Raw genomic sequence first — 16,220 nt, 5'->3', positions numbered from 1 at the left:
CATCTCTGGAGCTCAGCCACAGTGATTTTGGGGTTCTTCTTTACCTCTCTCACCAAGGCTCTTCTCCCACGATTGCTCAGTTTGGCTGGACGGCCAGTTCTAGGAAGACTTCTGGTGGTCCCAAACTTCTTCTATTTAAGGATTATGAAAGCCACTGTGCTCTTAGGAACCTTGAGTAATGCATAAATTCATTTATAACCTTGGCCAGATCTGTGCCTTGCCACAATTCTGTCTCTGAGCTCCTTGGGCAGTTCCTTTGAGCTCATGATTCTCATTTGGTCTGACATGCACTGTGAGCTGTGAAGTCTTATATAGACAGGTGTTCCTTTCCAAATCAAGCCCTATCAGTTTAATAAACACAGCTGGACTCCAATGAAGGAGTAGAACCGTCTCAAGGAGGATCACAAGGAAATGGACAGCATGTGACTTAAATATGAGTGTCTGAGCAAAGGGTCTGAATACTTATGACCGTGATATTTCAGGGTATTTTTTTAAGAAATTTGCAAAAATTTCTACATTTCTGTTTTTTTCAGTCAAGATGGGGTGCAGAGTGTACTTTAATGAGAAAAAAATGAACTTTTTAGAATTTATCAAATGGCTGCAATGAAACAAAGAGTGAAAAATTTAAAGGGGTCTGAATACTTTTCGTACCCACTGTAAATCACATCAGCCGCATTACCAACATCCAGATTTGCACTTACCTCCTCATAGAACCCCAACATGTAGGTTAAACCCGACCTATTCTTCATGAATCCATGTTGATTATCATTTATTATATTATTCTCTGCAATATACAGTTAGGTCCATATATATTTGGACAGAGACAACATTTTTCTAATTTTGGTTCTAGACATTACCACAGTGAATTTTAAACAAAACAATTCAGATGCAGTTGAAGTTCAGACTTTCAGCTTTCATTTGAGGGTATCTACATTAAAATTGGATGAAGGGTTTAGGAGTTTCAGCTCCTCAACATGTGCCACCCTGTTTTTAAAGGGACCAAAAGTAATTGGACAGATTAAATAATTGTAAATAAAATGTTAATTTCTAGTACTTGGTTGAAAACCCTTGGCTGGCAATGAGTGCCTGAAGTCTTGAACTCATGGACATCACCAAACGCTGTGTTTCCTCCTTTTTGATGCTCTGCCAGGCCTTCACTGCGGTGGTTTTCAGTTGCTGTTTGTTTGTGGGCCTTTCTGTCTGAAGTTTAGCCTTTAACAAGTGAAATGCATGCTCAATTGGGTTGAGATCAGGTGACTGACTTGGCCATTCAAGAATATTCCACTTTTTTGCTTTAATAAACTCCTGGGTTGCTTTGGCTTTATGTTTTGGGTCATTGTCCATCTGTAGTATGAAACGACGACCAATCAGTTTGGCTGCATTTGGCTGGATCTGAGCACACAGTATGGCTCTGAATACATCAGAATTCATTCGGCTGCTTCTGTCCTGAGTCACATCATCAATAAACACTAGTGACCCAGTGCCACTGGCAGCCATGCATGCCCAAGCCATCACACTGCCTCCGCAGTGTTTTACAGATGATGTGATATGCTTTGGATCATGAGCTGTACCACGCCTTTGCCATACTTTTCTCTTTCCATCTTTCTGGTAGAGGTTGATCTTGGTTTCATCTGTCCAAAGAATGTTCTTCCAGAACTGTGCTGGCTTTTTTAGATTTTTTTTTAGCAAAGTCCAGTCTAGCCTTTTTATTCTTGATGCTTATGAGTGGCTTGCACCGTGCAGTGAACCCTCTGTATTTACTTTCATGCAGTCTTCTCTTTATGGTAGATTTGGATATTGATACGCCTACCTCCTGGAGAGTGTTGTTCACTTGGTTGGCTGTTGTGAAGGGGTTTCTCTTCACCATGGATATTATTCTGCGATCATCCACCACTGTTGTCTTCCGTGGGCGCCCAGGTCTTTTTGCATTGATGAGTTCACCAGTGCTTTCTTTCTTTCTCAGGATGTACCAAACTGTAGATTTTGCCACTCCTAATATTGTAGCAATTTCTCGGATGGGTTTTTTCTGTTTTTGCAGCTTAAGGATGGCTTGTTTCACCTGCATGGAGAGCTCCTTTGACCGCATGTTTACTTCATAGCAAAACCTTCCAAATGCAAGCACCACACCTCAAATCAACTCCAGGCCTTTTATCTGCTTAACTGAGAATGACATAACGAAGGGATTGCCCACACCTGTCCATGAAATAGCCTTGGAGTCAATTGTCCAATTACTATTGGTCCCTTTAAAAACAGGGTGGCACAGGTTAAGAAACTGAAACTCCTAAACCCTTCATCCAATTTTAATGTGGATACCCTCAAATGAAAGCTGAAAGTCTGAACTTCAACTGCATCTGAATTGTTTTGCTTAAAATTCATTGTGGTAATGTCTAGAACCAAAATTAGAAAAATGATGTCTCTGTCCAAATATATATGGACCTAACTGTAACTCTGCAGGTCATCTCTTATGGTGCCCTCAAAAACTTAGCACACTACTAATGTCAGACTTACCGGACGGTAGTTACCTGGATCCACCTTCTTACCTTTCTTAAAAATTGGTACCACATTGGCTATACTCCAATCCTGTGGCACTACCCCTGTTACAAGAGAGTAAAGAATTCGAGATACAGCGGTTTATCAATTACTGACCTCAACTCCCTCGGTATACGTGGATGAATACCATCTGGTCCAGGGGATTTGCCAATGTTTAATTTGCTCAGGCGCAGGCGTACTTCTTTTTGTGTTAAACTAGTTATATTAGGAGGTGAACTTTGATTTTTGCCCTGTTGAAAGATTCCTGGAACAGACTGTTTGTTGGTGAACACAGATGAAAAGTGTTTAATATCTCAGCCTTTTCTTTGTCATCTATAATTATCTTAGTGTTATCTTCTTTTAAAGGGCCGATACCATCTGATTTTCTCTTTTTGGCATTGATATATGTATTTAATCTTTAGAATGTCCAAATACCTGTTTAACCACGATTGGCACTTCTCAAATGCATATACATAACTACAGACCTCACTAGGTGTTCTATTTATCCCTGGCGATAACTAGAAGTGACACATGTTATTTCAAATAAAATATTATTTTTATTAAATATCTCAAAATTGTTAAAAACATACAAGGTGCAGGAAAAACGGTACAGGAGCTGTAATACCCAATAATGAAGGCAATCTTATATAAAAAAAATTCAACACTGATTATAGTTCCAAATCAAGTAAAAATACATATGCATGATTGTATTTGGCAATGGGCACCCTGCTTTTTAGTACAATTGGTTCAGATGCTGTATTATTATACTTGATATTCCAATGCAAGGTGAAAAACAATGCAAAAAAAATATATATATACATACATAGCAAATGCTAATACACCTGTAGATACAAAGCATTTAGTGTCTCATATTGCTCACTGCCCTCTAGCCTAAATACTTGAAACACATGCCCTAAGGTCTATAATGTTTTTATCAAAGCAAGGGCTTCATATGTGGAATCAAATTCTTGAAATTCCCAGGTGCATTTAATGGTATACTGGTGAGGCTAAATGCCACAGGATTCATCTATGTGAACACATCCTCAATGGTCATGAAATTTTAGCCTAATATCCCTCAGAATGAAAACTATCATACACATGTATTGAAAAAACTGGTGAAACTTAAGGTTGTTTTTACCTGTTTAAAGAACACTGTGGTATCTAAGTGGGAGCTCCTGTGCTCAGCCCCGACGTGCATGTTTTGCCCCCCGAAGTTCCTGGTTTTTGCATTTCCTTTTTGAAATGTTTTATTAAATATTAGATTGAAACTTACCATATTATGGTCTCTGCTTCCCAAATGCTCCCGGACCTGTAGATCTGAAATTGTATGTGGTCTATTTGACAGCAGCAGATCCAGCAGATTATCTCCCCTGGTTGGTTTATCTACAAGCTGAGAGAGGTAATTGTCCTGAACTGTAGATAAGAACTTGCAGCTTTTAGCACAACTGGAAGATTTTATGTCCCACTGAATATCTGGATAGTTAAAATCCCCCATAATAAGGACCCTATTATTATTTGCTGCATTTTTAATTTGTTCCAGCATCTCGTCCTCTACCAGTTCAGCTATATGGAGTTTGTTACAAACCTCCTAAATTAGCAGCTTTCCAATATGGCCATCCCCACGTACATTTACACAGACTGACTCTACATTGTCGCAGCTCAATGTTGTCATTGAGCACAGGTTTTAAGTTGGATCTTATGAAAATACACACCCCTCCACCTTTTTTGTCTTTCCTGTCCTGTAAATGTAGTGTACAGTAAATTAAAAAATAATAAAACACCATATTCCGCACTTGCCCAACAATAAACCATATGCCCCACGACATGCTCCAGCTCTGCTTCATCTGGATTTCACGGCTGAGCAGTGGCATGATGCGACCACTCAGCCGTGAATCCAGGAGACACTGAGCTTAAGGCTATGTGCGTAAGTTGAGTATTTGATTGCAGAAATTTCTGAAAGGTTTCTGCATCTCTCGACTGCAAAAATGCTGCGGAAAAAACGTGCTTTTTGCATGTGTTTTTTCAGCGTTTTTGTACAGCAGTGAATGCTTTTTGGAGGTAAATAAAGATATTTTAAAAAAGAAACATGGGACATTGCTTTACCTCTTGGATTACAGTTGGACCTGGGGTGAGTATATTGGGTTAATTTAAATGATTAAAGAATGTGTCTGCTTTATTTCAAATAAAGTGTTTTATTTCTTGTTGTGTGTGTATTTAACTCTTTATTTACTGGATTAGTAATGAGGGAGTCTTGCTGACACCTCTTCATTACTAAACCTTGGGCTTGGTGTCAGCGACACCTAATCCCATTACCTAATCCCATAACCCTGATGTTCCCTGGCTATTAATAACAGCTCACAGCTGTTTGGTTAGCCTTTAGGGTACGTCCCCATGATCAGGAACCAGCAGCGCTTTGGATGCAGCATATTTTTGCTGTGTCCAAAATGCTGCATTCTAATGCTGCACTTGTTTTGTCAGTACATGTTGATGACATTTGCATGTAATGACATTTCAATTAGTCAAAATCTGCAGCGGAGACTTGCATCTTCGCTACAGAAATTGACATGCTGCAAGTGAGTTTACGCAGCATTAAAAACAAGCACAATGGACATGGGATTTTTTATAAATGAAATAAAGTGAATTAAATTTTAAAAATGGCATGGGCTCCCGCTTCATTTTATAACCAGCAGAGGGAAATTTGACTACTGGGGGCTGATATTACTAGCCAGTGAAGGGGCCATTAGCCAAAGATGTTCCCTGGCTATTACTAACAGCCCGCAGCTGTTTACTTAGCCTTTACTCACTAGATTACAGGGGGACCCCAGAAAAAAAATTGATGTAGGGTCCCTCTATAAAATCTAACCAACAAAGGCTAAACAGACAGCTGTGAGCTGATATTAATAGCCAGGGAAGGATCTATGGATACTGGCCCCCTCCGAGGCTAATAATATCAGCCCTCATAGGCCCCAGAAATGGTGCATCTGCTTAGCCTCAGCTCTTCCCACTTTCCCTGGTGCGGTGGCAAGTGGGGTAATAAGGTTGGGGTTCATGTCAGCCTAGTATTGGCAGCTTGTAAAAAAACAGAACAGGGCGCAATGGGTGACTCAGTAATAAAATATGTGGGGGGGTGTGGGAATGGCTACTAACCTTATGGAGTTGTGCACCTCTGCAAAACCCCAGTGTAAAGCTCCACAGGCTGCGCTCCATTCATGGCTGTCATCTGCTTTCAGCGGCGTTCAAAGATCCTGATCTCGTGACGGTCAGTCACGTGATCAGGTTAGTTGTGCTTACCGCCGAGATGGAAGCCCAGCTTCACCGCCACTCCCGGCAGCGTTCCAGAGGGGCTAGGGCCGCGCAGCTTGGAAACCAAGGTAGTGACTACTTAATTATCTTCATCCCACAGGTGGATGAACAGGTAAATGGAGGCAGCTCTACCGCACCCCAACCAGGGGGAAAAAAAACAATCAGTGAATGTGAATAGCGGTATCAGAGCGCCAATAACAGGGCAAAAATTAAATTAAAATGACTGATTTATTAACACACACAATGCGTTTCGGTGGACAAGGCCACCTGATGATTGTATTGGCAGCCCAGGGGTTAGTAATGGAAAGGCATCTATAAGACACCCCCATTACTAACCCCGTAGTAAGGTTTTGAAATAAACACACAGCCTGAAAAAAATCCTTTATTTGAAATAAAAGTCCACACTGTTTTAATAATTTATTTAAAAATAAAAAACACATTTATACTCACCTAACGTCTAATCTCCGAAGCCACTGTCTCCAGTAAGAAAACAAAAATAAAAAACAACCAAATCCCTCACCTGTCTGACATGATGACATAATCCAGAGTGTCCCACAAAGATCTGGGTCAGTTCTAGAGCAGTCACATCAGCAGTCACTGATGTGTCTGCTCTAGAGGACATCTGGCTACACATTGACATGAGTGTAATCACCCCTGTGACAGTGCATAATCCTGAGCTGCCGGGAGAGAGGTCTCCGAAGTTCAATCAGCTAATAAGCTCCGGTGACCTCACGGCGATACACTGACAGGAGCGTGATCGCTCCTGCATTGTATCGCCGGCTGTTTTTTTGTTGTTTTTTTGTATTTTAATATTTATTTTAACTTTTTTTTCACTGCGCGCACAGGCACCAGCTGATGAGACTACTCTTCCCATCAGCGGTGCCTGCTTTCGCTATTACCAGATGCAGCAGCTGTAGGCTGATGGGAGGAGTAGTCTCTGATCAGCTGATGCCTGTGACCTGCGGTCAATTCCTTGTGCATTTTTGCCGAGTTTTTAACCCATTTAGTCAGTCAAATACGCAGCAAAAATGCACAGCAAATCTGCAAACATTTTTATACCTTGCTGCAGATTTGACTGACTCAATTGAAGTCAATGGGTGGAAAACGCAGCTAAACTGCACAAAGAATTGACATGCTGCGGATTTAAACGCAATGCAAATCCTGACCATGTCATGTCACATCATATGTATAGCACTTCAGGATTGTCATTCACTATGCTGGCACAAGGATTCCCTAGCATTTTTGTGCCATTTCCAAACAGAAAAAACGAAAACGAACCAAAAACCACAGTGTTCTCACACAGCCTAACAGTAGTTTGGATGAGAAATTAATAGGTCATGGACTATTTTATCAGGTGTAGACAGTTGGCTTAAATAGAAATATCCTATATGAATAGTTACCTTTTTTTTTTACCTTTGGCAACGTAGAAAAAAAAGCTAACTTTTCAATTTAGCGAGTCGTAAGCTTACAGCATTGCACAAAGTCCAAAAAAAGAAGAAAAAAAAACTTTAAAAGGCTGTGCTGATGGAGAAAGAATCACTTTCTGCAAAGATGGAGAATGAGGGTTGTTTTATTAGGACAACACGTTTCAATGCCAGATAGGCGTCTTTATCAAGTAATAATAAAACAGAAAAAGATAGCTAGCTTCAAGTCCCCTAATGGGACTATTAAATACAGTAAAAAGTAAAAGAAATGTTTTTAAAAATATGAAAAAAACACAAGTTCAAATCACTCCCCTTTTTCTTCATTAAAAATAAAACAATTTAAAAAGATACACATATTTGGTATCGCTGCATTCGTAAAATTCTGATTTATCAATATGTAAAACAAATTAATCTGATCGGTAAACAGCATAACAAGGAAAAAAATCAAAATGGCAGAATTAAGTTTTTGGGCCGCCGCAACAATGCGATAAGAGGCGATCAAAATATCGTATCTACCACAAAATGCTATCAGTAAAAACATCAGCCCAGGATGCAAAAAATAAGCCCTTACACAGCACTATTTCCCGAAAATATTACTGGTCTCGGAAAATGGCGTTAAGAAAAGGTTTTTTTTACGAATTTCAGAATATTTTTTCACCACTTAAATAAAAATAAACATATACATGTTTGATATCGACCTAATCGTACTGACCTACATGATTATATTACCAGGTTAGTTTTATCATATAGTGAACATCGTAAATAACTCTCCCACCCCCCTAAAAAAGTGAAATTGCACTTTTTTGCAATTTCAATGCGCTTGTATTTTTTTCCCCGCTTTACAGTGCATTACATGCCAAAATGAATGACGTCATTGAAAAGTACAACTCATCTAACAAAAAATCGAGCCCTCATATGACTAAATTAACAGAAAAATAAAAAACTTATGGCTCTTGAAAGAAAGCGAGGAAAATAACGAAAATGAAAAAAATGAAAAATCGCCCAGGGTGAAGGGGTAAAGGACAACTACTTAAGAAGGACATTCCATATTATTAAGCAGGCCACAGGTTTCAAGCAACATGGAAAAGAAAAAGGATCTCTCTGCTGCTGAAAAGCGTCAAATAGTGCAATGCCTTGGACAAGGTATGAAAACATTAGATATGTCACAAGATTTCTTCCAGACAAATTTATCGGATTAAGAGAGCAGCTTCTAAAATACCATTTAAAAGCAACAAATAGTTATTTGGAGCTGCTGGTGCCTCTGGAGTCCCGCAAATCTCCAAGTGTAGGATCCTCCAGAAGCTTCCAGTTGGGTATAAATCTACTATTCGGCCACCCCTAGACAATGGTCACAAGAAGAAACAGTTGCAGTGGGCCCAGACACGCATGAAGACAAATTTTAAAATGGTCTTATTTACTGATGAGTACCATGCAACCCTGGATAGATGGATGGATGGATAGATGTATAATAGATGTCCAAGTCCAGATGGATGTAGTAGTGAATGATTGGTGGATGGCCACCATGTCCCAACTAGGCTGTGATGTCAGCAAAGAGGTGGCAAAGTCATGTTTTGGGCCAGAATCAAGGGAGAAAGCTGGTAGGCCCCTTTAGGATCCCTGAAGTTTGAAAATGACCTTGCCAAAGTAAATAGAGTTTCTGACTGACCACTTTCTTCCATGGTACAAAAAGAAGAATCATGCCATCCACAGCAAAATCATCTTAATGCATGATTGCATTTGCACCATCTCATTCTGCAAATTATATCTCTGAGTCAGTGGCTGCTATGGGCATAAAAGGAGAGAAACTGATGGTGTGGCCGCCATGCCCCTCTGACCTTAACCGTATTGCGAACTTTTGAAGTATCCTCGAGAAAATGATCTATGAGGGTGGGAGGCAGTTAACATAAAAACAGCAGCTCTTTTAGGCTATTCTGACACCCTGCAAAGAAATTCAAGAAGAAACTATCCAAAAACTCACAAGTTTAATGTATGCAAGAATTGTGAAGGTGATTTGTTCAATCAAAAACATCTTTTGATTTCAGGAAATGTGGCCTATTAATGCTGCAAATTCAACAAATGACCATTTTCAGTTCTTTACAATTTATCAAATGTTTGGAAACTCGGTTGTGCATAATAATTTGGAACAGTGCATTTTGAGTTTTTTTAGTTTTGAAAAAAAAAAATACTGTTATCATTGGAAGTGTGTCCAATAAAATTTAATTTATACTCTTAACGGTTGATGATTTGAACATTATACTGACTCATTTGCATCTACCATTTAGGAAAACCAGAGAATTCTAGCATTTGCATAATAATTTGGAATGCAGGGTATGTCGTTACTATATAAATAAATAAAATAAATCCTGAAGAAAAGCAGTTCTATACCAAAATGATTTTGATTTCTATAAATTCGAATTATTCTAATATAAAGAAAAACCCCTCTTGGAAAGTTAAAAACATATATTAAGATATTTATGAACTCCAACCTTAGGCCTAAAGCCCCCATGCAGAGACTAATGTTGGCCGAACCTGCTGATAGTGTTGGGTTTGGCTGACAGTCTAATGTGTATGGGAGTCCTGAACAATTTATTGTCGGGAGAAATATTGATGCGGCATTTTGGACTGTTGATTGTATTGTCTCCTGGAGAAAAGCTGCCAAAATGACATGTCTGGCGACGGCTCTCTCCTAGATAACACATGTGAGCTTAGCCAAAACCCCGTTAACTTAATGTCACGGGTGTGTCAGATATAACAGACAGTCACTCTGCATCTGGTTGCAGAAGGGCTCTGCGTTTGGAATTGTAGACACCTTCTTAATCCTTCTGAGATTTGAACAAAGCGGCAACCTCCCTCCTGCTCTGATTGACACACCCTGGTCTGGGTGTTTATAAACTCTCAGTCTGCATCAGGGAGTCACTGGTGATATTCTCATTTTCCCTTGTGAAGTCTTGGAGCTATAGCAGTTGGCCAGATTCCTCTCTGGTGCCCTTGGAGGATGTTTGGTGTTATCTCTCTGGTGTTTGCTCAAGCTAAGTTTTCCCCCTCTGTTTGTCTCCCTTGTTGTCTTTAGTTTATAGTGGGGATTGACCAGTGCTCACCCCCCTCCCTATCTAGTGACTAGCTCTAGGGATATACAGGGCTTAGGTTCCTTTCTTGGCGATTGGTGTGGAACCAATATAGGGAGGGTAGGGTAGGCAGGGTGTTATTAGATCTGCCTAGCGGTCTCCTCTCCCCCTTTCTCTAGTGTCTGGGCTTCATTCCCCTCATCCCTTTGTGTTGCACTCAAGCTTTCCCACACTGTGCGTGACACTTAAACCCAAGTATCCTAAGGTCCCTGGTTATAAATAAAAACAAGGTAATTGATGAACATATTCTAAGACTCTATTTTCTAACATAATAAACATATTCCTCGAAATTAAAAACTGTATGATATCAAAAGTAAATAGAGAAAAAGTACAGTTGTGGTCAAAAGTTTACATACCCTGGCAGAATTTTTGCTTTCTTGGCCTTGTTTCAGAGAATATAAATGATAACAATAAAACTTTTTCTCCACTCATGGATATTGGTTGGGTGAAGCCATTTATTGTCAAACTACTGTGTTTTCTCTTTTTAAATCTTAATAACAACCAAAAACATCCAAATGACCCTTATCAAAAGTTCACATACCCCAGTTCTTAATACCGTGCCCCCTCTAACATCGATGACAGCTTGAAGTCTTTTGTGGTAGTTGTGGATGAGGTTCTTTATTTTCTCAGATGGTGAAGCTGCCCATTCTTCTTGGCAAAAAGCTTCCAGCTCCTGTAAATTCCTGGGTTGTCTAGCATGAACTGCACGCTTGAGATCTCCCCAGAGTGGCTCAATGATATTGAGGGGTCAGGAGACTGAGATGGCCACTCTAGAACCTTCACTTTGTTTTGCTGTAGCCAATGACAGGTCGATTTGGACTTGTGTTTTGGATCGTTGTAATGTTGGAACATCCAAGTACATCCCATGCGCAGCTTCTGGGCTGATGAGTGCAAATTTGCCTCCAGTATTTGCTGATAACGTTCTGTATTCATCTTTCCTTCAACTTTTACTAAGTTTCCTGTGCCTTTGTAGCTCACACATTCCCAAAACATCAGCGATCCACCTCCGTGCTTTACTGTAGGAATGGTGTTCCTTTCATCATAGGCCTTGTTGACCTCTCTCCAAATGTAATATTTATGGTTGTGGCCAAAAAGTTAAATTTTGGCCAGAAGTTTTGAGGCTTGTCTCTGTGCGATTTGGCGTATTGTAGGCGAGATACTTTGTGGCATTTGAGCAGTAATGGCTTTCTTCTGGCGACTCGACCATGCAGCCCATTTTTCTTCAAGTGCATCCTTATTGTGCATCTTGAAACAGCCACACCGCTAGTTTTCAGAGAGTCCTGAATTTCAGCTGATGTTATTTGTGTGTTTTTCTTTGCATCCCGAACAATTTACCTGCCAGTTGTGGTCGAAATTGTTGTTGGTCTACCTGACCGTGGTTTGGTTTTTACAGAGCCCCTGATTTTCCATTTGTTAATCACAGTTTGAATGCTTCTGAGTGGCATTATCAATTCCTTGGATTTTTTGGGGGTATCCCTTTCCTGTGTTATACAGTTCAACTACCTTTTCCCGTAGATCTTTTGACAATTCTTTTGCTTTCCCCATTACTCACAATCCAGAAACATCAGTGGCTGGATGAAAGATGCAATAGTCTGTCTGGATGCCAGAAACTCGCTCAGCTTTTATGCACACACATTGATTACAAGCAAACAGGTCACAGGTGAGGATGTTACCTTTAGTAGCCATTCAAACCTATTTGTGTCAAATTCTGTGCATGTTATCAGACCAAAATCACCAGGGTATGTGAACTTTTGATCAGGGTCATTTGGATGTTTTTGGTTGTCATTAAAAAAAAAAGAGAAAACACAGTAGTTTGAAAATAAATGGCTTCACCCAACCAATAACCATGAGTGGAGAAAAAGGTTTTTTGTTATCATTCATATTCTCTGAATAAGGCCAAGAAAGCAAAAATTCTGCCAGAGTATGTAAACTTTTGAGCACAACTGTATATAGCAAAACACTGTTGCATAAATATTTTATTTTAATACATCAAATGCAACAGTAATTTTGATGGCATATCATAGAATAAAGAACTTTAGCTATGAAAACAGTGCACACCAACAAGTATTAAAAAAATCTGTCACCAGGTTTTGGCCACCTAAGCTGAGAGCAAAACATAGAGACAGAGACACTGATTCCAGCAATGTATCATGTACTGGGTTGTTTAATGTAGGTTTGATAAAATCACTGTTTTATAAGTAGGAGATTATGACTTGAGGACTAGTAAAGCTGATGCTAGGTAGTCAAGCATATTCATTAGCTCTGTATAACCCCACCACTGATTGTCAGTTTTCATGTACAGTGCACACAGAAAGCTGCCAGTCAATGGTGTGGGCGGGGTTATACAGAGCTCAGCATTCAGAGATCTGCTAGATCTGCAGCAGATAAAACAGCGATTTTTATCAAAATGACAGCAAGCAGCCCAGTAAGTGATACATTGCTGTAATCAGGGTCTCTGCCCCTACATTATGCTTCTCTCAGATGGGGTAACAAAAAATGCTACCCTTTAAATGGTGTCTGGTTATGAAGGGTAAAACAAAAATTACATGACTTGAAGTGGTTGAAATACTCAGGCCCATGTTGGCCATAATTCCTATTTTGATGTTTTGTAACCAACACAATTCTTTCTACCAGAGCAGCAAAATGCATCTCACCTCATAAGTTAGGCTCACATGGGGAGGTGGATTCACTAAGCCTCAGGCCTGGGTGGTCACATGAACCCCAAGCATTTGTGCCGCTTCCTCGAGAACACGTGAAACCGTGAGGACTTGGACAAACAGCAATCTCAGGAGCAGCAGGGATGGTGCAGTACGCCAAACATAGGAATCTAGAATTTCAGTCCGAAGACATATGGATGTGTGTTAATGGACTTCAAATAGACCTAGGGCAGGAGTGTGGAAACTCAGTTTCACAAGCAGTTTACAGCCCTGGAGGACCTTTTATCCAGCCCCTGGGCAGATTCCCAGGGACCGCAGTGCTTGGGCCGGCAGCTGTATTTTGACGGCCACCAGCCCTTTAGTTTTTTCTTGCTCTGTGAGCATGCGCGCGCAGTGTTCACTACTGAACGCAGAGGCGCATGCAATGAAAGATTATGTCCTGACACCAGTGCCAGCATCAGGACTTACTCTGTGGGCGGAGTTATCGCGTGATCTGTACGGCCCCCGAAGGATGGCAGAAAAAAGGTTCCCCACCCCTGGTCAAGAAGAATGATGTAATTGATCCATCCATGCCGGGCGACTTGTAAGACCCAACGTGGAGCATAACAGAGAGCAGCTGACCCAGGTGAAGGAAGTGGAGCCCAGGATACCAAGGACAGGTGTGTAACAATAACACCTGCATGGAGTATAATTAAGGTATTGCTCACCATGAAATAAACTGTGGTTACTCCACACAGCATAGATCATTTATAAAATGCTCTTTTTGAGGAAATATACAGCTAATATGTCCCCTACATATCATTTGCATTTATTTTCATAACAAGCAAGCACCATAACAAAATTGTGTGGCTACAAAATAGGAAAGAGTATGGAAAGCTAGCGCGGCGAATTTTTTCATTGCACATTCTTTTTCAAATTCAATTTGGAATGAAAATCATGGTAATATAGTCTCATGTAAATTCAATTATTTTTAAATCTTGACTTGGATTAGTTAAATGCCCACAATATTATTTCTCTCTTTATAGGGATTGTTATCATTTGGGTATGAGAAATTCATTTGATCATAAGAGATTTCTTGCACTTGCTAGAGTCTGTGAAGATGAGGATGGAAAGCACATTTGTATCAGAGACAAGGTAAGTCATTTTCATTAGAAAAAATATCCGCAAAGAGCAGCACAACAATGCAGTCTTAACTCTTTAAATAGGTATTTCCAATATGATCGTTTATAGCATTCAGTGGGTACGGAAAGTATTCAGACCCCTTTAAATTTTTCACTCTATGTTTCATTGCAGCCATTTGGTAAATTCTAAAAAGTTCATTTTTTTCTCATTAAAGTATACTCTGCACCGCATGTTGAGAAAAAACAGAAATGTAGAAATTTTTGCAAATTTATTAAAAAAGAAAAACTGGCCTTTAAAATGTAACCTTTATTTCAATTCTTAAAAATATCCAATATATACAATAAAATATTTCGTCCCCACCCAAGCACAGTATAACCAAAATGGCTAAGACAAAATGCCATACACAAGAGAAAAATGCACTGACTTAAACTACATTTCAGTGGAAAGCCCTTTTTCTCAAGCATGCTTTCCCCCCAAAATTTGGGAGGAAAATGGGGGGTGTGTCTTATGGTCCGAATGTAGCTTACCGGATAGTTGCGGTGGTGGAGCGGGATGGAAGGGCCCTCTGTTCCCTCCCTACCGCAGGAACCCGGCGGCGGCGACAGCAAAAGAGGTGAGAAGCTGCGGGGCCAGTGTCTGGCTGTCGGTGGTGAGGCAGAGTGTGCGTGCACTACTTTCCAGTGGTTGCGGCCATCTTCCTGAAGCCATGATCGACAGGAAAATGGCCACCCGAGCCGGCGCATGCCCAGACTGGGAAAGATCAGCTGAACCATCGTTTGACCTACAGTTATCCAACTTGTACAGAGGACTCAAACACTTGTTCGACTGACATATACAGTATGGCCTCATTCAGATGACTGTATTTTCAGTCTTTGTGTTGTCCATGTGTGCAATGGACCGCACACTATCCTTATAATGATCTATTGTCAAGTGTAACAAATTAAGGATTACTACATCAACATTAATGCATGATAAGATCCACCATCATTACATGAATTCAATACAAGAGCCACCATCAGCACATGACAACAGTTCCAAACTGATCATCAATGCATGAAGACAGCTCCAAAACCATCCTCAATACAGGAATACAGCACAAGAACCACAATCAGTACATGAATAACTAACCGAAATCAGCACCAATATATGAATACAGCACTAAAACCACCGTCAGCATCAGTACATGAATGCAGCACCAGAACCACCATCAGTACATTATTACATCACCAAAACCCCCATCATTATAAGAATACGGCACCAGAACCATCATCAGTAGATGAATACAGCACCAAGCTTAGAACAGTGATCAATTATAATGTCAGGTCATCCCCCGGCATGTAGAATTGTATAGTTTGTCCTTTATAATGGTAGGGAGATGTTGGAAGCCTTTACAAGACATTATCAGACCAAGGATCATGCAAGAACCATAGTACTGACCAGATGTAGGCACTGGCACTATTAAATATTTAATAAGTACCTTAACTTTTGTGAGATATCTTTTATATTTAAGGCTTTTTAATTCTGAGCAGATTCATAGGGGTATAGGTCCTGAACCCCCACTGATTACTCAAAAGAACTCTTAAAAGTGTTCAGCTCATTAAACAGGAACACAAAGCCTCTAACTTTCTACTTCCATACTCGGCTGTGTTCGCTCCTGCCTCTCGAGCTATGTAATTCTAAGAGGACTTTTGAGCGATTCGATCTCAAGATCCAGTCCCTCACCTACCTGCTCAGAATTTAAGAGCCTTCAACATATAAAAACATTCCAAATGTTTATTTTTAAGGTGCATAACAGTCTGGTGCAGCCTGTCCTAAACAACCAGGTGCACGGTGCCATCACAGCCTGGTGTAGAGTGCTCTGATAGCCTGATGCAGCGTTCTGTAATAGGGCAGGCTGCACCAGGCTGCTATCAGAGCACTCTACACCAGGCTGTGATGGCACCGTGCATCTGGCTGTCTATGACAGGCTGCACCAGACTGTTATGGCACTCTACACCAGTCTGTTGAGACACTGTGCACCAGGCTGTTTAGGGCAAGCTGCACAGGACTGTTATGGCACT

At 40.4% G+C, this 16,220-nt stretch overlaps 1 protein-coding gene across 2 annotated transcripts in view; it reads left to right on the top strand.

The window, feature by feature from the left end:
- Positions 1-16,220, top strand: part of LOC141272722 (deoxynucleoside triphosphate triphosphohydrolase SAMHD1-like) — a 203,678-nt gene that overhangs the window by 146,579 nt on the left and 40,879 nt on the right. For both annotated transcript variants that reach the window (XM_073683726.1, XM_073683725.1), the window contains one exon: positions 14,064-14,172. In XM_073683726.1, coding sequence (XP_073539827.1) covers positions 14,064-14,172 — 109 coding nt within the window. The remainder of the gene's footprint in view (positions 1-14,063; positions 14,173-16,220) is intronic.

This window comes from Phyllobates terribilis, unplaced genomic scaffold (assembly GCF_046119375.1).
Source record: "Phyllobates terribilis strain yellow unplaced genomic scaffold, ASM4611937v1 Scaffold_5__5_contigs__length_657084704, whole genome shotgun sequence".
NCBI classification, from domain to species: Eukaryota; Metazoa; Chordata; class Amphibia; order Anura; family Dendrobatidae; genus Phyllobates; species Phyllobates terribilis.
This window is presented reverse-complemented; position numbering and strand designations above follow the sequence as displayed.